Below are 24864 nucleotides of genomic sequence, written 5' to 3' on the forward strand. Positions count from 1 at the left end.
AGGCCGTTCCCCGACTGGTGTTATCGCTCTCACTCTCTCATACTGGTCTCTGGAAGTACAACATGGCACCTCATGGCAAAGAACTCTCTGAGGATCTGAAAAAAAGAATAGTTTCTCTATATAAAGATGATCTAGGCTATAAGAAGATTGCCAAGACCCTGAAACTGATCTGCAGCACGGTGGCCAAGACCATACAGCGGTATAACAGGACAGGTTCCCCTCAGAACAGGCCTCGCCATGGTCCACCAAAGAAGTTGAGGTCACGTGATCAGCGTCATATCCAGAGGTTGTCTTTGGGAAATAGACGTATGAGTGCTGCCGGCACTGGGGGGCTACAGATCATTGAGGGGACCATGAATGCCAACATGTACTGTGATATACTGAAGCAGAGCATGATCCCCTCCCTTCAGAGACTGGACCGCAGGGCAGTATTCCAACATGATAACCACCCCAAACACACCTCCAAGACCACCACTGCCTTGCTAAAGAAGCTGAGGGTAAAGGTGATGGACTGGCCAAGCATGTCTCCAGACCTAAACCCTATTGATCATCTGTGGGACATCCTCAAACGGAAGGTGGAGGAGCGCAAGGTCTCTAACTTCCACCAGCTCTGTGATGTCATCATGGAGGAGGGGAAGAGGACTCCAGTGACAACCTGTGAAGCTCTGGTGACCTCCATGTCCAAGAGGGTTAAGGCAGTGCTGGAAAATAATGGTGACCACACAAAATATTGACACTTTGGGCCCAATTTGGAGATTTTCACTTAGGGGTGTACTGACTTTTGTTGCCAGCGGTTTAGACATTAATGGCTGTGTGTTGAGTTATTTTGAGGGGACAGTAAATTTACACTGTTATACAAGCTGTACACTCACTACTTTACATTGTAGACAAGTGTCATTTCTTCAGTGTTGTCACATGAAAAGATAGAAGAAAAGATTTACAAAGATGTGACCGAGGGGTGTACTTACTTTTGTCACATACTGTACATCCCACATCTATCCCTCATATATATACATCTCACATCTATACATCATATATATACATCTCACATCTATACATGATCTATAGTGTATATGTCATGCTGCCTCCGGGTGGAGGAGGGGACTGAGTCTGACGGGGTGTTCTAATAATTTTAGATTATGGTGTAATTGCAGACTTGGGGAAGAAGCCGTGGGAACGGAGTAATTCGGTGGAGAAGCCGATCCCCTCGTTGCTCTCCAGGTGAGTCCCGATTGTCTCGGTTGTATTTTGGTTGCATGAAGTGGATCTTTCGCTCTTCTATTCATCTGCTATCTCATTCCATTGCCATAGAACCCCTCCAGTGGTGAAGAGCCCAGAAGCTAAGAGCCCCATACAATCTCAGCCGCCCTCTAGGTACCAAATCATATCTGCGGCCCGTGTTCCGTGTCTCGTGTTCCGTGTCTCGTGTTCCGTGTCTCGTGTTCCGTGTCTCGTGTTCCGTGTCTCGTGTTCCGTGTCTCGTGTTCCGTGTCTCGTGTTCCGTGTCTCGTGTTCCGTGTCTCGTGTTCCGTGTCTCGTGTTCCGTGTCTCGTGTTCCGTGTCCCGTGTCCCGTGTTCCGCGTCTGTCTGTTGGCACCTCGTGTCCCTGTGGTGTCCAGTGTTTGCTCTTTATATGTTCTTCAGGCCGACAAGCAATGGAGGGGAACCCACAGAACCCACAGAACCCGTCCTTCATTTAGTGGTAGTTCCTGAATTTGACTTTGTTTCAGCCTCCTGCTGTCTCTGTACAGCAGAGCTCAAACTGGGTGAGTAAGAAGCAGCTCAAGTAGCCAGTTAGTTCATGCACTGACCAGAAGCATGGTGATAGGAGGAGAGAGCAGAGAGATGAGCTCCTCACTGTGCCACGTCCACTTTCATTATCCAATTACAGGCTGGAGGAGGGGCAAGACCTGAACATGTTACTTCATTCAGCAGCTGCAAATGCTCTACAAATCCTGGATCTGCTGACTTACCTGTCCAAGGATCCATCGCCGTCCTCCCCGGGCTGGTCCTTCCACGTCCTCGGCACCGGCATGTTTACTGTGATAAACCGGCTGTGACTCCTTGTGGCTTCACAGCTGGCTTCCCACTGTGCATGCGTGGGTCGTGCTGCGCTTTATGAATGGTCCCGCAGCCTTCTGAGACCTGCGATCCGAGTGGAAGTGGCAGTGGGGTACCTTTTTAAATCCAAGTCGTCCCCCCCCCCCCCCCCAAAAAAAATGTAAAATTGATAGAGGGGGGAAGGAAGCGGAAAAGCGGAATGTCCCCCTTTGGGAGAAGTTCTGCTTTAACTGCAGCAGAGAGAAATCGGATCTCCTCCCTGTCAGTCAGGACTGTGCTGTGTGGCAGAGCTGTATGTATTTCAGAACAGGATGGACAGAAATACATAAAACATTTAAGTATCTCTTCTGTGTTTTGGGCGCTTTGCCTGGAGTTCAGCTTTAAATACAGACACATCTGAGATACCAGACACACGGCTTCCTTTGCTGAGGACCAAGCCCGCTTCTATGCTGCCTGCAATGGGACATGCTGGGGGAAGAGCCACTAACATTGAAGTCCTCAAGATTCAGGGACTGGCCAACCTATGGACCAGTTGTAGGCTAGAAGATAGAGAAGAGGTGGGTGGTGCAGGTGGAACCACTACATGGATGAGAGACTTACACATCATTAATGATGGGGCTCCTGGTGTGGTCCAGGCTGAGGACTGGCCCCCAATGCTGGATTAGAACTTACTTTTACCATACAAAGAGAACATCAGTGGGTTCATTGGTGCCTATGATGTGACAAGTGGTGGTGGGCGATGATAATGATGGTAATGGGCACTTGGTACAGATATGGCGGGCTCTACATGAGTAGCATGAATGTACTTCCAGTGATATTTCATATATCTGGAGGTGGGTCCACGTTACTCAGGGCAAGTAGGACTGATGGGTATGGTGGGCCCCATTGCTGTATACAGTAAGTCATCACTGCCTCTAGCAAGGTGCAAACTAAAACAGAATTCTTACTTTGGTGGAAGGACCATCCTGGAGATGACCATCCCAGTTTCTGGAGATCTAGAGACACTATAGAAGTCTGAGTCTCTTTATGCTGTGCTGAAGTCTCTCTCCTACTGGTTTCATAATAAGGAGTGTAGAAGACCACGCAGACCAGTGCAGACCAGTACAGACCAGTGCAGACCAGTGCAGACCAGTGCAGACCAGTGCAGACCAGTGCAGACCAGTACAGACCAGTGCAGACCAGTACAGACCAGTGCATACAACATGGCAGCTTCCCAAATGTCTAGGGATCCTGCTGGCAGTGACTACCAGTCCAGCCCAAAAAGGAGATCCCTCCACTGTATGTTGGCAATGATTGTGTGGTTGTGTACCGTGATCATGTTGTCTCGTGGTTCTGGCGCCTCCGTGGCCAACTCTGGAGGACACGGCAGCCTCCGATTTAATGTCCGTGCTTCATTGAATGATTTCAGAGCCTGTGCTGGTGATCGGTAGAGCTTTTTGCCATGCTGCTTACACTTGGCTGTGCTTCATCGCTTAAGGCAGCTGCCATTTGCGCACTTGGATGCTGGAGGCATTTTAGGCCCTGAATGGTAATATGGCAAAGATGGCAATTTCCAGAAAGGCTGATAAGACTGTGAATATCTGTGGCCCTATTGGACTATTTTGTACCTCTGGTAGCCTGGACAGTATTTCTTTTTACCATGAAGGGGTCCTCTTGGTGCACCCCATCCACTGAATGATTTTCTGCACCCCCTTCTAGAGGAGCCATTTCCTGCACAGGGTCAGTCCCTCTAAACCTGCTCCCCTCCCCCAGTGCTCACCGATGTTTGAGGTTTTTTAATATTTTTGTATGGGAATTAATATGAAATAAATCTTCAGAGGGTCATTGGAATTGCTGGCAGTATACAGTACAGGGTTGCGTTGTGTGGAAGAAGTCCGCTACCTACCACATTCTACTTACCTGGCTGTCTCTGGCCTCAGTGGCTAAAATAAGCATGCACCTAGTGAAGTCAGGGGAAAGTCAGACCCGCCTGATCTCTATATTTGTTCCAGGTCCATGACTTAGAATATATTGAAGTCTTTGATCAGGGAACTTGTAAACTCTGAATATCAATTAGGGTGACTCCACAGACAATATCATGGAAACATGGAAGAGTCTACAGTCCTCTACAACAGGGCAGTTTATAAATTCCCATTCCAGTCCTGGGATTACTCAACATGAGAACCTCCGATAGGGCCTCAGCCAGGGGCTGTGCAGACAAGGGCCCTCTGGGATTTAGGGGCCCAATTACATGAAATATGGGATTGGCAGATGCTGGAACCCCCTCTAATGTCACATACCCCTGAGCACTGCTGACATCGAGGGCCACAGGGATGCTTCATGATGTCCTACGCATGTTCATGGTTTGTAATATACACTTGGTCAGTGAGAAGCTCCTTCACTCTACGCCTGACCAGCACTGAGACATTCACAATGCTTCTCCCATTTTCTTGGGATGCCATTAGGGCCGAAGGTGGAGGGAATGTTCCCATATTTGAGCTTGCTTCCATGATATTCTAAACCATTAAAGAGCAGGAAGGACGTGGCAGAGTTTATATATGTATGTCACACCATAGAGACATCTCTTACCAGTGCTGGTGTGCATGCCAGGCTCCTGGATGTCTGAGTCCCCAAACACACTCCCTGAACCATGGGACAATCTTCATCGTTCTTTATCTATCATTGTCACCCCAGTGATGTGCACCATATAGTGACTACCCCAGTACAGCCACTCTTGTCCTCAATATTTAATTGGTGCTGTGGCTCCTCATTCCATGGCTCCTCATGCCATGGCTCCTCATGCCATTGCTCTTCATGCCGTAGCTCCTTATGCCGTGGCTCCTCATGCCATGGCTTTTTATTCTGTGGCTCCTTGTGCTTCTCCCTATGCAGACAGTGAACATTGCTCCTAAAGTTCCTCATATTTATTCTCCCCCTTATGAAAAGCTTTTAATGAATGCATCCCCCTCACAAGGCTGAATAGGTGACATTGGGGGTCTTCAAAGTAAAAAAAAAATGGTAAAAAGTAAAAAGGGCATCAAAGTAAAACTTGGATTGGAATGGAGCTCAGAAGATGTTCTCCTGACCAATGACGGTAATGGTGGGAACTTGTGGTGTCTACTTATGGGCAGGACTTTTACTTTAAAATATTTGAATGGCCAATAGGTTCATTTTAAAGGGAACCTGACAGAATATTACAGTGGAAGTCCCCATTGCTGATATAAGGCCCATCTAATGCATCCTTGCAATGCTACGAATTGAGTGACTGCCCGGAAACAAGCATGCAGCTAATGTAGAGTGTTGGAACCCATTGGTGCACATGTACACATCCTGGGTCATTGGCTCATCAGTGAGGGAAGTCCTACGACAACCATCTAAACAATAAAATATCACCAGTGAAGGCTCCTATAATCCACCCCTGACAGGTCCTCATTATAGAAAACATTTACTGTCACTATTATCTTCACTAGCCAGAAAAGCTTCCTCTATACTCTCCTCTGAAGCTGGTTTCACTTTTAGTTTACTTCTATTTCTGGCATACTTTTTGTATGGTCCCAGTATGCCCTGCACAGCCCATACCCTTCTGTGCTCCCTTCCCCCTAACAGAGGGCACCTTGTCTGCAAATGTGGCCAATGTCTGAGAGAGCGGGCTCCATGGGGTTTCATGAACATGGAGCCAAAGATGTTTCAATGCTCGGGCCATAAAGTCAACGTAAGGTTGACTTGTAACCAAATATGGCCTCATTGCCCCACCTTTCAGGGTACTATATATTCCAGCAGGCAGGTCCTCTTTAAGGTCATAATTTATCCGTTATGGAGGTGGAGGGGTCAGTTCTGTGGAGGTGGAGGGGTCAGTTCTGTGGAGGTGGAGGGGTCAGTTCTGTGGAGGTGGAGGGGTCAGTTCTGTGGAGGTGGAGGGGTCAGTTCTGTGGAGGTGGAGGGGTCTGTCTCATGGAGGTGCAGTGGTCAGCTCTGTGGAGGGGTCAGTTCTATGGATGTGGAGGGGTCTGTCTCATGGAGGTGCAGTGGTCAGCTCTGTGGAGGGGTAGGGGTCAGTTCTATGGAAGGGAAGGGGTCAGTTCTGTGGAGCGGGGGGGGGTCAGTTCTGTGGAGGGGGAGGGGGCAGTTCTATGGAAGGGGAAGGTCAGTTCTATGGAAGGGGTCAGTTCTATGAAGGGGGAGGGATCAGTTCTATGGAGGTGGAGGGGTCAGTTCTATGGAGGGGTCAGTTCTATGGAAGGGGAGGGATCATTTCTGTGGAAGGGGAGCGGTCATTTCTGTGGAAGGGGAGGGATCATTTCTGTGGAAGGGGAGCGGTCAGTTCTGTGGAGCGGGGGGGTCAGTTCTGTGGAAGGGGAGGGGTCAGTTCTGTGGAAGTAGAGGGGTTAGTTCTATGGAGGGGGAGGGGTCAGTACTATGGAAGGGGAGCGGTCAGTTCTGTGGAAGGGGAGGAGTCAGTTATACGGAGGGATAGGGATCAGCGCTATGAAAGAGGAGGGGTCAGGTCTATGGAAGGGAAGGGGGTCTGTCCTATGGAGTGGGAGGGGTCAGTTCTATGGAAGGGGAGGGGTCAGTTCTATGGAAGGGGAGGGGTCAGTTCTATGGAAGGGGAGGGGTCAGTTTAATGGAGTGGGAGGGGTTAGTTCTATGGAGTGGGAGGGGTTAGTTCTATGGAGTGGGAGGGGTCAGTTTAATGGAAGGGGAGTGGTCAGTTTAATGGAAGGGGAGGGGTCAGTTTTATGGAAGGGAAGGGGTCTGTCTTATGGAGTGGGAGGGGTCTGTCTTATGGAAGGGGAGGGGTCTGTCTTATGGAAGGGGAGGGGTCTGTCTTATGGAAGGGGAGGGGTCAGGTCTGTGGAAGGGGAGGGGTCTGTCTTATGGAGTGGGACAGGTCAGTTCTATGGAAGAGGAGGGATCGGTTCTATGGAGGGGGAGGGTTTATGGAAGGTGAGGGGCCTGTCTTATGGAGTGGGAGGGGTCACTTTTATGGAAGGGGAGTGGTCAGTTTTATGGAAGGGGAGTGGTCAGTTTTATGGAGGGGGAGGGGTCTGTCTTATGGAGTGGGAGAGGTGTGTCTTATGGAGTGGGAGGGGTCAGTTCTATGGAGTGGGAGGGGTCAGTTCTATGGAAGGGGAGGGATCAGTTCTATGGAGGGGGAGGGGTCAGTTCTATGGAGGGGGAGGGGTCACTTCTGTGGAGAGGTCAGTTAAGGGGAAGGGTCTGTCTTATGGAGTGGGAGGGGTCAGTTCTATGGAGGGGGAGGGGGCAGGTCTATGGAAGGGGTGGGATCTGTCTTATGGAGTGGGAGGAATCAGCTGTATGGAGGGGGAGGGGGCAGGTCTATGGAAGGGGAGGGGTCTGTCTTATGGAGTGGGAGGGGTCAGTTCTATGGAGGTGGAGGGGTCGGTTCTATGGAGGTGGAGGGGTCAGTTCTGTGGAGGTGGAGGGGTCAGTTCTGTGGAGGTGGAGGGGTCAGTTCTATGGAGGTGGAGGGGTCGGTTCTATGGATGTGGAGGGGTCTGTCTCATGGAGCTGGAGGGGTCATTTCTATGGATGTGGAGGGGTCTGTCTCATGGAGGTGCAGTGGTCAGGTCTGTGGAGGGGGAGGGGTCAGTTCTGTGGAAGGGGAGGGGTCAGCTCTATGGAGGGGAGGGGTCAGTTCTGTGGAAGTGGAGGGGTCAGTTCTATGGAGGGGGAGGGGTCAGTTCTGTGGAAGGGGTGGGGTCAGTTCTATGGAAGGGAAGGGGTCAGTTCTGTGGAGGGGGAGGGGGCAGTTCTATGGAAGGGGAGGGGTCAGCTCTATGGAAGGGGTCAGTTCTATGAAGGGGGAGGGATCAGTTCTATGGAGGTGGAGGGGTCAGTTCTATGGAGGGGTCAGTTCTGGGGAGGGATAGGGGTCAGTTCTATGGAGGGGGAGGGGTCAGTTCTATTGAGGGGGAGGGTTCAGTTCTATGGAAGGAGAGGGCTCTGTCTCATGGAGTGGGAGGGTCAGTTCTATGGAACGGGAGGGATCATTTCTGTGGAAGGGGAGCGGTCAGTTCTGTGGAAGGGGAGGGATCATTTCTGTAAAAAGGGGAGGGGTCAGTTTTGTGGAAGGGGAGGGGTCAGTTATATGGAGGGATAGGGATCAGCGCTATGGAAGAGGAGGGGTCAGGTCTATGGAAGGGAAGGGGGTCTGTCCTATGGAGTGGGAGGGGTCAGTTCTATGGAAGGGGAGTGGTCAGTTTAATGGAAGGGGAGGGGTCTGTCTTATGGAGTGGGAGGGGTCTGTCTTATGGAGTGGGAGGGGTTAGTTCTATGGAAGGGGAGGGGTCAGTTCTATGGAAGGGGAGGGGTCAGGTCTGTGGAAGGGGAGGGGTCTGTCTTATGGAGTGGGACGGGTCAGTTCTATGGAAGAGGAGGGATCGGTTCTAGGGAGGGGGAGGGTTTATGGAAGGTGAGGGGCCTGTCTTATGGAGTGGGAGGGGTCACTTCTATGGAAGGGGAGTGGTCAGTTTTATGGAAGGGGAGGGGTCAGTTCTATGGAGGGGGAGGGGTCTGTCTTATGGAGTGGGAGAGGTGTGTCTTATGGAGTGGGAGGGATCAGTTCTATGGAGGGGGAAGGGGAAGTTCTATGGAGTGGGAGGGGTCAGTTCTATGGAAGGGGAGGGATCAGTTCTATGGAGGGGGAGGGGTCAGTTCTGTGGAGAGGTCAGTTAAGAGGAAGGGTCTGTCTTATGGAGTGGGAGGGGTCAGTTCTATGGAAGGGGAGGGGTCAGTTCTATGGAGGGGGAGGGGGCAGTTCTATGGATGGGGTGGGATCTGTCTTATGGAGTGGGAGGAATCAGCTCTATGGAGGGGGAGGGGGCAGGTCTATGGAAGGGGAGGGGTCTGTCTTATGAAGTGGGAGGGGTCAGTTCTATAGAAGGAGAAGGGTCAGTTCTATGGAGAGATATAGATCAGCTCTATGGAGGGGGAGGGGTCAGTTCTATGGAGGGGGAGGGGTCTGTCCTATGGAAGCCGAGGGGTCTGTCCTATGGAAGGGGAGGGGTCAGTTCTATGGAAGGGAGGGGTCAGGTCTATGGAGGGGGAGGAGTCAGGTCTATGGAAGGGTAGGGGTCAGTTCTATAGGAGGGGTCAGGTCTATGGAAGGGTAGGGGTCAGTTCTATGGAGGGGGAGGAGTCAGGTCTATGGAAGGGGAGGGGCCTGTCTTATGGAGTGGGAGGGGTCAGTTCTATGGAAGGGAAGAGGTCAGTTCTATGGAAGGGGGAGGAGTCAGGTCTATGGAAGGGGAGGGGCCTGTCTTATGGAGTGGGAGGGGTCAGTTCTATGGAAGGGAAGTTCTATGGAAGGGGGAGGAGTCAGGTCTATGGAAGAGGAGGGGCCTGTCTTATGGAGTGGGAGAGGTCAGTTCTATGGAAGGGAAGGGGTCAGTTCTATGGAAGGGGGAGGAGTCAGGTCTATGGAAGGGTAGGGGTCAGTTCTATGGAGGGGGAGGGGTCAGGTCTATGGAGGGGTAGGAGTCAGGTCTATGGAAGGGTAGGGGTCAGTTCTATGGAGGGGGAGGAGTCAGGTCTATGGAAGGGGAGGGGCCTGTCTTATGGAGTGGGAGGGGTCAGTTCTATGGAAGGGGGAGGAGTCAGGTCTATGGAAGGGGAGGGGCCTGTCTTATGGAGTGGGAGGGGTCAGTTCTATGGAAGGGAAGGGGTCAGTTCTATGGAAGGGGGAGGAGTCAGGTCTGTAGAAGGGGAGGGGCCTGTCTTATGGAGTGGGAGGGGTCAGGTCTATGGAAGGGGGAGGAGTCAGGTCTATGGAAGGGGAGGGGCATGTCTTATGGAGTAGGAGGGGTCAGTTCTATGGAAGGGGGAGGAGTCAGGTCTATGGAAGGGCAGGGGCCTGTCTTATGGAGTGGGAGGGGTCAGTTCTATGGAAGGGAAGTTCTATGGAAGGGGGAGGAGTCAGGTCTATGGAAGGGGAGGGGCCTGTCTTATGGAGTGGGAGGGGTCAGTTCTGTGGAAGGGAAGTTCTATGGAAGGGGGAGGAGTCAGGTCTATGGAAGGGGAGGGGCCTGTCTTATGGAGTGGGAGGGGTCAGTTCTATGGAAGGGGGAGGAGTCAGGTCTATGGAAGGGGAGGGGCCTGTCTTATGGAGTAGGAGGGGTCAGTTCTATGGAAGGGGGAGGAGTCAGGTCTATGGAAGAGGAGGGGCCTGTCTTATGGAGTGGGAGGGGTCAGTTCTATGGAAGGGAAGTTCTATGGAAGGGGGAGGAGTCAGGTCTATGGAAGGGGAGGGGCCTGTCTTATGGAGTGGGAGGGGTCAGTTCTATGGAAGGGGGAGGAGTCAGGTCTATGGAAGGGGAGGGGCCTGTCTTATGGAGTAGGAGGGGTCAGTTCTATGGAAGGGGGAGGAGTCAGGTCTATGGAAGAGGGGCCTGTCTTATGGAGTGGGAGGGGTCAGTTCTATGGAAGGGAAGTTCTATGGAAGGGGGAGGAGTCAGGTCTATGGAAGGGGAGGGGCCTGTCTTATGGAGTGGGAGAGGTCAGTTCTATGGAAGGGAAGTTCTATGGAAGGGGGAGGAGTCAGGTCTATGGAAGGGGAGGGGCCTGTCTTATGGAGTGGGAGGGGTCAGTTCTATGTGAATTTGATGTCTTTGGGTGAGTTCTTCTCACCGTTGTCTGATCTCTGATCTCAGGATGAAGCCGGTGAACAGCAGTAACGACGTATCATCAGACGCCTTAGACTTCGACAGAATGAAACAAGTGAGTGTGTCTTTAATACTGCGGGGGAGGGAATGCCTGTAACCCTTTGATGTCTGGATTGTCAGCTCTTTTGGCACTGAATGGAGGTTTTTGAATCCGCAGCAAAGATGCGGCATGCAGGACTTTTCGGTGTGCACCGCACAGCGCTGTGGTGTGAAAAGCCCCATAGGATTTAAAGGGAATCATTTTTCCTGCGTTTTTCCTGTCTGTGATGCCCTGAGGACAGATGATTGGTTCTCCCTTCTCTCTCCTCCACATTCACCAATCATCTTCTTCTTCCCCAGGAAATATTAGAGGAAGTCGTTAGAGAGTTACATAAAGTCAAAGAAGAGATCATCGATGGTAAGTCCCAGCTCTCCACTCATCTATTCACCATTCCAATATGTTCTATTTATTCGCCAGAAAAATGATACATGGTGATCGATCGACTGAAGTAACATCTGAGCTGTGACAGGAGAAACAATTAGTTCAATAATAAAGCAGAAAGGAATGAAGGTTAATTGGGGGCTGTCTAAGTAGTCCCTTGTATGTGGAACCTTAGAGTGTCAGCTCCTGGGGGCAGGATGTAGATCGCTGTGTATTTTGTCAGTGGTAATACTAGAACCCCAATTCCAGAAAAGTCGGGGCGCTGTGCAAAATCTCCATAAAACAGAACACAATTATCTGCAAATCTCATAAATCCGGATTTTATTCTCAATAATGAATAGAAAACATTGAATATTTAACCTGAGAAAATGGAGCATTGGAAGAAGTGAGATTAACGGCAGCAACGCGTTTCACAGAAGCCAGGACCAGGGAACAATACGCTGGCAGAGTCAGAGATGGTAACAAGGAAGATTCTGCAACCAATGAGAGGACTTGGCGAGGGGTCCGGAACATGATTGGGTATAAAGAGCATCTTAGCGAGTCAGAGTGTCTGAGAAGTAAAGAAGGTCCCCAATCTGGGAAAAGCCAACAATTTCCGAACTTCAGTCTCACAATCAGCGGATTTGTTTCTTCCATCGTTTAATTTTAATAGATGAGCATCTTAATGAGACACAATGTACAGGGATGGGGACTATTGTGGACACGCCCCCAGGATGGACTGGTGTCTTTATTCAACCTTACTATGTAATAAAATCCGGATTTATGAGATTCGCAGATCATTGCGTTCTGTTCTATATGGACTTTATACAATGCCCGACTTTACTGGAATTGGGGTCGTAATAAATCTCGGATGTGAAGGTACCCCCATCCTCAGCCCTCAGGTACCCCCGTCCTCAGCCCTCAGGTACCCCCGTCCTCAGCCCTCAGGTACTCCCGTCCTCAGCCCTCAGGTACCCCCGTCTTCAGCCCTCAGGTACCCCCGTCTTCAGCCCTCAGGTACCCCCGTCCTCAGCCCTCAGGTACCCCCGTCCTCAGCCCTCAGGTACCCCCGTCCTCAGCCCTCAGGTACCCCCGTCCTCTGCCCTCAGGTACCCCCGTCCTCAGCCCTCAGGTACTCCCGTCCTCAGCCCTCAGGTACCCCCGTCCTCAGCCCTCAGGTACCCCCGTCCTCAGCCCTCAGGTACTCCCGTCCTCAGCCCTCAGGTACCCCCGTCCTCAGCCCTCAGGTACCCCCGTCCTCAGCCCTCAGGTACCCCCGTCCTCAGCCCTAAAGTACCCCCGTCCTCAGCCCTCAGGTACCCCCGTCCTCAGCCCTCAGGTACTCCCGTCTTCAGCCCTCAGGTACCCCCGTCTTCAGCCCTCAGGTACCCCCGTCTTCAGCCCTCAGGTACCCCCGTCCTCAGCCCTCAGGTACCCCCGTCCTCAGCCCTCAGGTACCCCCGTCCTCTGCCCTCAGGTACCCCCGTCCTCTGCCCTCAGGTACCCCCGTCCTCAGCCCTCAGGTACCCCCGTCCTCAGCCCTCAGGTACCCCCGTCCTCAGCCCTCAGGTACCCCCGTCCTCAGCCCTCAGGTACCCCCGTCCTCAGCCCTCAGGTACCCCCGTCCTCAGCCCTCAGGTACCCCCGTCCTCTGCCCTCAGGTACCCCCGTCCTCTGCCCTCAGGTACCCCCGTCCTCTGCCCTCAGGTACCCCCGTCCTCAGCCCTCAGGTACCCCCGTCCTCAGCCCTCAGGTACCCCCACCCTCAGCCCTCAGGTACCCCCACCCTCAGCCCTCAGGTACCCCCTCATCAGCTTTCAAGTACCCCTGTCCTCAGCCCTCAGGTACCCCCGCCCTCAGGTACCCCAGTCCTCAGCCCTCAGGTACCCCAGTCCTCAGCCCTCAGGTACCCCCTCTTTGGCTTTCAGATACCCCCTCGTCAGCTTTCACGTATCCCCGTCCTCAGCCCTCAGGTACCCCCATACTCAGCCCTCAGGTACCCCCTCTTTGGCTTTCAGGTACCCCTGTCCTCAGCCCTCAGGTACCCCGTTCCTCAGCCCTCAGGTACCCCCGCCCTCAGGTACCCCAGTCCTCAGCCCTCAGGTACCCCAGTCCTCAGCGCTAAAGTACCCCTCCCTGAACCTTGTCCTATCCTCAGCCCTCAGGTACCCCCAGCCCTCAGATCCCCCATCCTCAGGTGTCCTGTCCTCAGCCATCAGGTAGGGGCTGTGCCATGGAAATGACTCTTTCCAGCAAGTTCAGAAACACAAAGTAAATGGTGATGGTGTCTGTGTGTCCATGCTGGTGATGGTGTCTGTGTGTCCATGCTGGTGATGGTGTTTGTGGGTCCGGGCCAGTCATGGTTATGGTGTCCGTGTGTCCGCTCTGGTGATGGTGAGGACCTCTGTGTGTCCAGGCTGGCGAGGGTGTCTGTGTCCGGGCCGGTGATGGTGTCTTGGTGTCTGTATGTCCAGGCCAGCGACGATGTCTGTGTGTCTGGGCCGGGGATGGTGTGTCTGAGCCGGTGTCTGTGTGTATGAGCTGGTGACGGTGTCTGTGTGTCCGGGCCGCTGACGGTGTCTGTGTGTCCGGGCCGGTGACGGTGTCTGTGTGTCCGGGCCGGTGACGGTGTCTGTGTGTCTGGGCCGGTGACGGTGTCTTTGTGTCTGGGCCGGTGACGGTGTCTTTGTGTCTGGGCCGGTGACGGTGTCTTTGTGTCCAGGACAGTGACGGTGTCTGCGTGTCCGGGACGGTGTCTGTGTGTCCGGGCCGCTGATGGTGTCTGTGTGTCCGGGCCGGTGACGGTGTCTGTGTGTCCGGGACAGTGACGGTGTCTTTGTGTCCGGGCCGGTGACGGTGTCTTTGTGTCTGGGCCGGTGACGGTGTCTTTGTGTCTGGGCCGGTGACGGTGTCTTTGTGTCTGGGCCGGTGACGGTGTCTTTGTTTCTGGGCCGGTGACGGTGTCTTTGTGTCCGGGACGGTGACGGTGTCTGTGTGTCCGGGAAGGTGGCGGTGTCTGTGTGTCCGGGAAGGTGGCGGTGTCTGTGTGTCCGGGAAGGTGGCGGTGTCTGTGTGTCCGGGAAGGTGGCGGTGTCTGTGTGTCCGGGAAGGTGGCGGTGTCTGTGTGTCCGGGAAGGTGGCGGTGTCTGTGTGTCCGGAACGGTGGCGGTGTCTGTGTGTCCGGGAAGGTGGCGGTGTCTGTGTGTCCGGGAAGGTGGCGGTGTCTGTGTGTCCGGGAAGGTGGCGGTGTCTGTGTGTCCGGGAAGGTGGCGGTGTCTGTGTGTCCGGGAAGGTGGCGGTGTCTGTGTGTCCGGGAAGGTGGCGGTGTCTGTGTGTCCGGGAAGGTGGCGGTGTCTGTGTGTCCGGGAAGGTGGCGGTGTCTGTGTGTCCGGGAAGGTGGCGGTGTCTGTGTGTCCGGAACGGTGGCGGTGTCTGTGTGTCCGGGAAGGTGGCGGTGTCTGTGTGTCCGGGAAGGTGGCGGTGTCTGTGTGTCCGGGAAGGTGGCGGTGTCTGTGTGTCCGGGAAGGTGGCGGTGTCTGTGTGTCCGGGAAGGTGGCGGTGTCTGTGTGTCCGGGAAGGTGGCGGTGTCTGTGTGTCCGGGAAGGTGGCGGTGTCTGTGTGTCCGGGAAGGTGGCGGTGTCTGTGTGTCCGGGAAGGTGGCGGTGTCTGTGTGTCCGGGAAGGTGGCGGTGTCTGTGTGTCCGGGAAGGTGGCGGTGTCTGTGTGTCCGGAACGGTGGCGGTGTCTGTGTGTCCGGAACGGTGGCGGTGTCTGTGTGTCCGGGACGGTGGCGGTGTCTGTGTGTCCAAGCCGGTGACGGTGTCTGTGTGTCCGGGACGGTGGCGGTGTCTGTGTGGCCGGGACGGTGGCGGTGTCTATGTGTCCGGGACAGTGTCTGTGTGTCCGGGACGGTGGCGGTGTCTGTGTGTCCGGGACGGTGGCGGTGTCTGTGTGTCCGGAACAGTGTCTGTGTGTCCGGGACGGTGGCGGTGTCTGTGTGTCCAGGACGGTGTCTGTGTTTCCGGTACAGTGACGGTGTCTGTGTGTCCAGGACGGTGGCGGTGTCTGTGTATCCGGGACGGTGTCAGTGTCTGTGTATCCGGGACGGTGACGGTGTCTGTGTATCCGGGACGGTGACGGTGTCTGTGTGTCCGGGACGGTGACGGTGTCTGTGTGTCCGGGTCGGTGACGGTGTCTGTGTGTCCGGGACGGTGACGGTGTCTGTGTGTCCGGGACGGTGACGGTGTCTGTGTGTCCGGGACGGTGACGGTGTCTGTGTGTCCGGGACGGTGACGGTGTCTGTGTGTCCGGGACGGTGACGGTGTCTTTGTGTCTGGGCCGGTGACGGTGTCTTTGTGTCTGGGCCGGTGACGGTGTCTTTGTGTCTGGGCCGGTGACGGTGTCTTTGTGTCTGGGCCGGTGACGGTGTCTTTGTTTCTGGGCCGGTGACGGTGTCTTTGTGTCCGGGACAGTGACGGTGTCTGCGTGTCCGGGACGGTGATGGTGTCTGTGTGTCCGGGAAGGTGGCGGTGTCTGTGTGTCCGGGAAGGTGGCGGTGTCTGTGTGTCCGGGAAGGTGGCGGTGTCTGTGTGTCCGGGAAGGTGGCGGTGTCTGTGTGTCCGGGAAGGTGGCGGTGTCTGTGTGTCCGGAACGGTGGCGGTGTCTGTGTGTCCGGGAAGGTGGCGGTGTCTGTGTGTCTGGGAAGGTGGCGGTGTCTGTGTGTCCGGGAAGGTGGCGGTGTCTGTGTGTCCGGGAAGGTGGCGGTGTCTGTGTGTCCGGGAAGGTGGCGGTGTCTGTGTGTCCGGGAAGGTGGCGGTGTCTGTGTGTCCGGGAAGGTGGCGGTGTCTGTGTGTCCGGGAAGGTGGCGGTGTCTGTGTGTCCGGAACGGTGGCGGTGTCTGTGTGTCCGGAACGGTGGCGGTGTCTGTGTGTCCGGGAAGGTGGCGGTGTCTGTGTGTCCGGGAAGGTGGCGGTGTCTGTGTGTCCGGGAAGGTGGCGGTGTCTGTGTGTCCGGGAAGGTGGCGGTGTCTGTGTGTCCGGGAAGGTGGCGGTGTCTGTGTGTCCGGGAAGGTGGCGGTGTCTGTGTGTCCGGGAAGGTGGCGGTGTCTGTGTGTCCGGGACGGTGGCGGTGTCTGTGTGTCCGGGACGGTGGCGGTGTCTGTGTGTCCAAGCCGGTGACGGTGTCTGTGTGTCCGGGACGGTGGCGGTGTCTGTGTGTCCGGGACGGTGGCGGTGTCTATGTGTCCGGGACAGTGTCTGTGTGTCCGGGACGGTGGCGGTGTCTGTGTGTCCGGGACGGTGGCGGTGTCTGTGTGTCCGGAACAGTGTCTGTGTGTCCGGGACGGTGGCGGTGTCTGTGTGTCCAGGACGGTGTCTGTGTTTCCGGTACAGTGACGGTGTCTGTGTGTCCAGGACGGTGGCGGTGTCTGTGTATCCGGGACGGTGACGGTGTCTGTGTATCCGGGACGGTGACGGTGTCTGTGTGTCCGGGACGGTGACGGTGTCTGTGTGTCCGGGTCGGTGACGGTGTCTGTGTGTCCGGGACGGTGACGATGTCTGTGTGTCCGGGACGGTGACGGTGTCTGTGTGTCCGGGTCGGTGACGGTGTCTGTGTGTCCGGGACGGTGACGGTGTCTGTGTGTCCGGGACGGTGACGGTGTCTGTGTATCCGGGACGGTGACGGTGTCTGTGTGTCCGGGACGGTGACGGTGTCTGTGTGTCCGGGTCGGTGACGGTGTCTGTGTGTCCGGGACGGTGACGATGTCTGTGTGTCCGGGACGGTGACGGTGTCTGTGTGTCCGGGTCGGTGACGGTGTCTGTGTGTCCGGGACGGTGACGGTGTCTGTGTGTCCGGGACGGTGACGGTGTCTGTGTATCCGGGACGGTGACGGTGTCTGTGTGTCCGGGTCGGTGACGGTGTCTGTGTGTCCGGGACGGTGACGATGTCTGTGTGTCCGGGACGGTGACGATGTCTGTGTGTCCGGGACGGTGACGGTGTCTGTGTGTCCGGGACGGTGACGGTGTCTATGCTGCTGACAGTCTTTATTTTCCTTCCAGCGATACGGCAGGAGCTGAGCCGGATCAGTACGACATAATGATGGTGGAGAAGGACGCGTTGTGGGAATGTACAGAGAAGTCGGAGAGCCTCCGCTGAGCTGAGTCTTGGTTGGTCGAAGGACAGCACTTCCACTCTGACCCTTTAGCAGACACTTCGAAGCTTGCCGCCTTGGATTCGCTTATAAGTCTTACCATGAGAGAAAACCTTCAAACATTTTTTGATTTCCGCCTCCATCTGGCATCGCACACACAGCGCCGGCAGCCTTTTTTTGTATGATAGATTTGCTTATTTAATGTCTTCTTTTTTCATTTGGTAGAAGAAGAGAAGTGAGCCATTTGCTTTCTCTTAGGACTTCCCGGTAGCCTGCAGTGTTAGGACCCCTTTTTTTTTTTTTTTTTTTTTGCCAACGGAATTTTATTTCAGAATCACAAGAGAATCCGCCACGTTCTGGAAATTGTATGGTGACAAAATAATAATAATAATAATATATATGAAAATAATAAAGGAGAGTTTCCACGTCATCACAATATTACAATGGTACATCAGTGCACCTCCGTAGCTGTATTCATATTGGTAATAAATTGTTTATTGTCCAAGCTGCTGGCATTCCTCCTTCCTTGTCCTGTGTGAGAAGGAGCTGATGGAAGCTGCACAAACTACATACTAGCTCTAATGCTCTATTCACACTAATGCATTTTTTGATGCTTTTTGCATTTTGCAGAAATGCAGGGAATTTTTTTTTAACATGGGTTCCTATGGAACTTGTTCACATCAATGCATTTTTGTGCCTCTGTGTTTTTGAAAAGAATCGGGGACTTTTTTTTCCCCCAAAATGCAGCATTTTGCATGTAATAGACTTCAATGGACCTGCATACAAAACGCAAGTACTGCATTTTTACCGCGATTTGTGTCTTTTTTAAAAAAAATTAACTGTAGCTGGTTGCTAAGGAGTGGGCCCGGAAGCTGGCCGCCGTGTCCTTAGCAACGGATGAGTCCTCAGCTGTCAGCGGGCTTTCCCACTGACAGCAGAATGTAAAAAAACAAAAATTGGCGGCTAAACAAATTCACGAAAAAAACAGCGTGGAGTCCCCCCAGTCCATGCCAGGCCCTTATCCGAGCATGCAGCCCGGCATGCCAAAGCACCTTGCCCCCATGTTAATGGGGACAAGGGCCTCTTTCCAACAAACCTGGCCGGTGGTTTTTGGGGTCTGCAGGCAGGAGGCTTATTGGAATCTGGAAGCCCCCTTTAATAAGGGGGCCCCCAGATCCCACCCCCCCCCATGTGAATAGGTATCGGGTACATCGTACCTCTACCCATTCAACAGAAAAGCAGTAAAATGTAAAAAAACACAAGAGATGGTTTTTGACAAGTCCTTTATTTTAAAAAAAATAGCTCTGTCTTCGGGGTCGCTCTTGTACTGATGCTGTCTTCCTCCGTTGTGTCGTCCCCCACTGTCTGACACCTCTTATGTAGCCATGGGGCGTGGCCATTCAATGACGTCACCCGTAGAGCCCGCCCCTTGTGACGTCAAGAAGAAGACATCGGCAGCGCGGGAGAAGACAGCAATGCAGGAGAAGACGGTGGAAGAAGACGGCTCGGGGAGAAGACAGAGCTATTTTTTTTTAATAAAGGACTTTTCAAAAACCGGCTCTTGTTTTTTTTTACATTTCACTGCTTTTTGATGAATGGGTATGGGGCACTGTAACAACACCCCGAGTATGGAAGAGGTTAAAGCCGTTTAGGACATGCCATTTCCAAACACAAAGGCAGCTACCGAACACTCCAATCAGCCGAACAAGAAACCCATACAAATAAATCCCCCCCCCCCCCCCCAAGTACGAGACGAGGCTCTGTACGGAGGGTCAAACAGGAATCAGGCTCTTTTATTAGAACCAGAATACAAGTCTTATATACAGGAGAAGAGGAGGTCCCCCTCCTGCTCATATTACTCTAACAATACAACGCTAACCAGAAACAGAATTGACATGAACTAATTAACTAATCCCTTAAAGCAGCCGGTGTGACTCCGTTCCCTCCTGGTCATTGTATGATTAATCAGGATTTCACTACAGGTCAGACTTGTCATCGAGCTTCACACATTAGTATAAACACAGAACACCTTCTCACAATAGCAGGAGCTAATTACAATTAACAATACAAACAGTGATCTCCCCCCTCCTCAGCCTAGTAGGCAACAGTCCTGGAGGACAATGTGATCAGCTCTCTCAACTAACATGTTGAGATCAGAATCAAACAAACCAAGAATAGTCTCTACATATATCCCGGGAGATATTGGGGATAAATATTCCTGTCCCATTTTAAGTAATCCAAGTCATATTTTCTCGGTCACCCTGTGCCCAAAAGTGACTCCCGTCACAGGTACATTCACTTGGGGGGGGGGGGGCTGGGATCTGGGGGCTTCCAGATTCCGATAAGCAGACCCCGACAACCACTGGACAGGGTTGTCGGGAAGAGGCCCTTGTCCCCAACAATATGGGGGCAAGGTGCTTTGGGGTGTAGGGGCAGATCCCCCTGCCCCAAAGCACCCACCCCCCCATGTTGAGGGCATGCGGTATGGTTCAGGAGGGGGGCGCTCGCTCATCCCCCCCTTTCCTGACCTGCTGGGCTGCATGCTCGGATAAGGGTCTGGTATGGATTTTGGGGGGGGCCCATGGCATTTTTTTTTTAATTTTGGCGTGGGGTGTCCCCTCCAAATCCATACCAGACCGAAGGGCCTGCGGGGGACCCCACTCTGTTTTTTTTGTGACAGCTGATGACTCATCCATTGCTAAGGATGTGGCGGCCGGCTTTCCTACCCACTCCTTAGCAACAAGCTATATACAGTGAATGTAAAAAAAAGCAGCAGAGCACATGTACAGGAGTCTTCAATGACCGGATAAGGAAGAGGGGGGAGCAGAGCACATGTACAGGGGTCATCAATGACCAGATAAGGAAGAGGGGGGAGCAGAGCACATGTACAGAAGTCATCAATGACCGGATAAGGAAGAGGGGGGAGCAGAGCACATGTGCAGGAGTCATCAATGACCAGATAAGGAAGGGGGCAGCAGAGCACATGTACAGGAGTCTTCAATGACCGGATAAGGAAGAGGGGGGAGCAGAGCACATGTACAGGGGTCATCAATGACCGGATAAGGAAGAGGGGGGAGCAGAGCACATGTACAGGGGTCATCAATGACCAGATAAGGAAGGGGGGAGCAGAGCACATGTACAGGGGTCATCAATGACCAGATAAGGAAGGGGGGGGGAGCAGAGCACATGTACAGGAGTCATCAATGACCAGATAAGGAAGGGGGCAGCAGAGCACATGTACAGGAGTCTTCAATGACCGGATAAGGAAGAGGGGGGAGCAGAGCACATGTACAGGAGTCATCAATGACCGGATAAGGAAGGGGGGAGCAGAGCACATGTACAGGAGTCATCAATGACCGGATAAGGAAGAGGGGGGAGCAGAGCACATGTACAGAAGTCATCAATGACCGGATAAGGAAGAGGGGGGAGCAGAGCACATGTACAGGAGTCATCAATGACCAGATAAGGAAGGGAGGGGGAGCAGAGCACATGTACAGGGGTCATCAATGACCAGATAAGGAAGGGGGGGAGCAGAGCACATGTACAGGAGTCATCAATGACCAGATAAGGAAGGGGGGGAGCAGAGCACATGTACAGGGGTCATCAATGACCAGATAAGGAAGGGGGGGGAGCATAGCACATGTACAGGGGTCATCAATGACCAGATAAGGAAGGGGGGGGGAGCATAGCACATGTACAGGAGTCATCAATGACCAGATAAGGAAGGGGGGGAGCAGAGCACATGTACAGGGGTCATCAATGACCAGATAAGGAAGAGGGGGGAGCAGAGCACATGTACAGGGGTCATCAATGACCAGATAAGGAAGAGGGGGGAGCAGAGCACATGTACAGAAGTCATCAATGACCAGATAAGGAAGGGGGGGGAGCATAGCACATGTACAGGAGTCATCAATGACCAGATAAGGAAGGGGGGGAGCAGAGCACATGTACAGGAGTCATCAATGACCAGATAAGGAAGGGGGGGGAGCATAGCACATGTACAGGGGTCATCAATGACCAGATAAGGTAGGGGGAAGCAGAGCACATGTACAGGGGTCATCAATGACCAGATAAGGAAGAGGGGGGAGCAGAGCACATGTACAGGAGTCATCAATGACCAGATAAGGAAGGGGGGGGAGCAGAGCACATGTACAGGGGTCATCAATGACCAGATAAGGAAGGGGGGGGAGCAGAGCACATGTACAGGGGTCATCAATGACCGGATAAGGAAGAGGGGGGAGCAGAGCACATGTACAGGAGTCATCAATGACCAGATAAGGAAGGGGGGGGAGCAGAGCACATGTACAGGGGTCATCAATGACCAGATAAGGAAGGGGGGGGAGCAGAGCACATGTACAGGGGTCATCAATGACCGGATAAGGAAGAGGGGGGAGCAGAGCACATGTACAGGAGTCTTCAATGACCGGATAAGGAAGAGGGGGGAGCAGAGCACATGTACAGGGGTCATCAATGACCGGATAAGGAAGGGGGGGGGAGCAGAGCACATGTACAGGGGTCATCAATGACCAGATAAGGAAGGGGGGGGAGCAGAGCACATGTACAGGAGTCTTCAATGACCAGATAAGGAAGGGGGGGGGAGCAGAGCACATGTACAGGAGTCTTCAATGACCGGATAAGGAAGAGGGGGGAGCAGAGCACATGTACAGGGGTCATCAATGACCAGATAAGGAAGGGGGGGGAGCAGAGCACATGTACAGAAGTCATCAATGACCAGATAAGGAAGAGGGGGGAGCAGAGCACATGTACAGAAGTCATCAATGACCGGATAAGGAAGAGGGGGGAGCAGAGCACATGTACAGAAGTCATCAATGACCGGATAAGGAAGGGGGGGGAGCAGAGCACATGTACAGGGGTCATCAATGACCGGATAAGGAAGAGGGGGGAGCAGAGCACATGTACAGAAGTCATCAATGACCGGATAAGGAAGGGGGGGGGAGCAGAGCACATGTACAGGAGTCTTCAATGACCGGATAAGGAAGAGGGGGGAGCAGAGCACATGTACAGGGGTCATCAATGACCAGATAAGGAAGGGGGGGGAGCAGAGCACATGTACAGGGGTCATCAATGACCAGATAAGGAAGAGGGGGGAGCAGAGCACATGTACAGAAGTCATCAATGACCGGATAAGGAAGAGGGGGGAGCAGAGCACATGTACAGAAGTCATCAATGACCGGATAAGGAAGGGGGGGGAGCAGAGCACATGTACAGAAGTCATCAATGACCAGATAAGGAAGGGGGGGGAGCAGAGCACATGTACAGGGGTCATCAATGACCAGATAAGGAAGAGGGGGGAGCAGAGCACATGTACAGGGGTCATCAATGACCGGATAAGGAAGAGGGGGGAGCAGAGCACATGTACAGAAGTCATCAATGACCGGATAAGGAAGGGGGGGGAGCAGAGCACATGTACAGGGGTCATCAATGACCAGATAAGGAAGGGGGGAGCAGAGCACATGTACAGGGGTCATCAATGACCAGATAAGGAAGGGGGGAGCAGAGCACATGTACAGGGGTCATCAATGACCAGATAAGGAAGGGGGGAGCAGAGCACATGTACAGGAGTCTTCACTGGCCAGACAAGTGGGGGCAGGCAGGAGAGCACATGTGCAGGAGGTGGACAGAGTGTCGGTGGGTCAGTGCTGGGAGAGCGGACTAGCTGCTGAGTTTGCCATAATCACCAGGACCAGGAGGCTTACACCCAAGAGTCCTCAAAGAACGTAGCTAGGTTATGGCCAGACCATTATTCCTAATCGAGAAGGATCGCTTATTGAATGGAATGGTACCAGTTGACTGGCGAAAAGCTAACATGGTTCCAATATTCAAAACAAAGCCGAGATGCATATCTGGAAACTATAGGCCAGTCAGGCTAATATGGATAGTATGTAAACTATTGGAGGGGGCGATAAGGGACTATATGCAGGAATTTGCTGATTAAAATAGCATCATTAGTAGTAACCAACCTGGTAACATTCTATGAGGAGGTGATCTAGAATCTAGATAAAGGAAGGCCAGAGAATGTGGTGTATCTGGATTTCACCAAATCATCTGATAAAGTTCCCCATGAACGCTTCATCTACAAACTGAGGTCTGTTGGCATGGACCATAGGGTGAGTACCTGGATAGAAAACTGGCTACAAGGACGTGTCCAAAGGGTGGTGAAATATCTTCTGAATGGTCTGGAGTGGTAAGTGGGGTCCAATGCTGTTTACTGTATTCCTAAATGATATAGCGGATGGAATAAATAGCTCAATCTCAGTGTTTGCTGATGATATAAAGCTAAGCCGAGCAATAACTTCACAGCAAGATATAGAAATCTGACAAAAAGACTGTAATAAAATAATGGGGGGCAACTACATGGCAAATGAGGTTAAATGTAGGGAAATGTAAAGTAATGCATTTGGGAGCTAAGAATAAGAGTTTTGCATTTTGCCTGTAGAAGCCGCTCAATGTTATCCTAGGTGTCCACGCACATTGGGTTATTAAGCCTGGGTTCACACCATTGCGAATTGCCCGCTTCCAATTTGCAATAGCAGGAGAATGTTGACGGCTCTCTATGAAGCCGATTCACATAGCTCCGCAGCAGGCCTGGTGCGTGTAACGAAACGTCCCACACTCCGCTTGAGTGCTTTCGTCATATACCACTTCCTGCAGTCTGAATATATATATCAGATATTCCATCCGCTCACAACCACAAACAAGGCGATACTCGTTTGGTTGCTCACCATGAACTGTTTATTAGAACAAGAATACAAGTCTTATATACAGTAGAAGAGGAGGTCCCCCTCCTGCTAATATTACTCTAACAATACACCTGTAACCAGAAACATAAATTAACATGAGCTAATTAACTAATCCCTTAAAGCAGCCAATGTGACTCCGTGCTCACCTGGCCGTTGTGATTAATCAGGATTTCACTACAGGTCAGACTTGTCACCGAGCTTCACACAGTACATTATACATTATCATAAGTATAAACACAGAACACCTTCTCACAATAGCAGGAGCTCCAGTAGGAGTCGGCCCGTCTCCTACATTGTACAGAGGCCAATGTGTTCAGATCTCTCAACTAACATGTTGAGATCAGAATGAAACAAACCAAGAATAGTCTTTATATATATCCTGGGAGATATTGTGGATAAATATTACTGTCCCATTTTAAGTAATCCAAGTCATATTTTCTCGGTCACCCTGTGCCCCTAATGAACACAGGGTGACTTCGACACAGGAGGTACATGGGGAGCTGAAACAAGGATTTCCCAACCATTGCAAGGGATTCTGGGTTCCATGGCCAGCCTCCCCCCCCCCCCGTCACAGTGCGTTTTGCACGAAAAAGCTGTACGTCTTTTGGTCCGTTTCAGGTCTGAATTCAGCCCAAAATTTGGGCTGAAATCAGAACCTGAAATTGTGAGCGGGGATGCACTAGACCCCTGCTGTGAGCTGCATACGGCTCATATGTGAACCTAGCCTTAGAGGCACAAAAATAAACTCTTCTGAATTATGTTTTTGAGAGGAGGTTTCTGGCAGAAAAACGTCACATCACGCCTAAATGCCTGTCCAGACATCCTCTATATC

At 52.8% G+C, this 24864-nt stretch overlaps 1 protein-coding gene across 8 annotated transcripts in view; it reads left to right on the top strand.

Moving 5' to 3' along the window:
• Window positions 1-17776, top strand: part of EVL (Enah/Vasp-like) — a gene marked incomplete at its 5' end in the record, with an annotated part of 62004 nt that extends 44228 nt beyond the window's left edge. For 3 of the 8 annotated variants that reach the window (XM_073609260.1, XM_073609265.1, XM_073609268.1), the window contains 5 exon segments: window positions 1137-1221; window positions 1312-1374; window positions 10713-10779; window positions 11064-11121; window positions 17180-17776. In XM_073609260.1, the coding sequence (XP_073465361.1) occupies window positions 1137-1221; window positions 1312-1374; window positions 10713-10779; window positions 11064-11121; window positions 17180-17217 (311 nt within the window). 8 annotated transcript variants of the gene reach the window in all.
• Window positions 17777-24864: the final 7088 nt, after the last annotated feature.

The sequence above is a fragment of the Aquarana catesbeiana genome, linkage group LG13 (genome assembly GCF_042186555.1).
Source record: "Aquarana catesbeiana isolate 2022-GZ linkage group LG13, ASM4218655v1, whole genome shotgun sequence".
In the NCBI taxonomy this organism is placed as follows: Eukaryota; Metazoa; Chordata; class Amphibia; order Anura; family Ranidae; genus Aquarana; species Aquarana catesbeiana.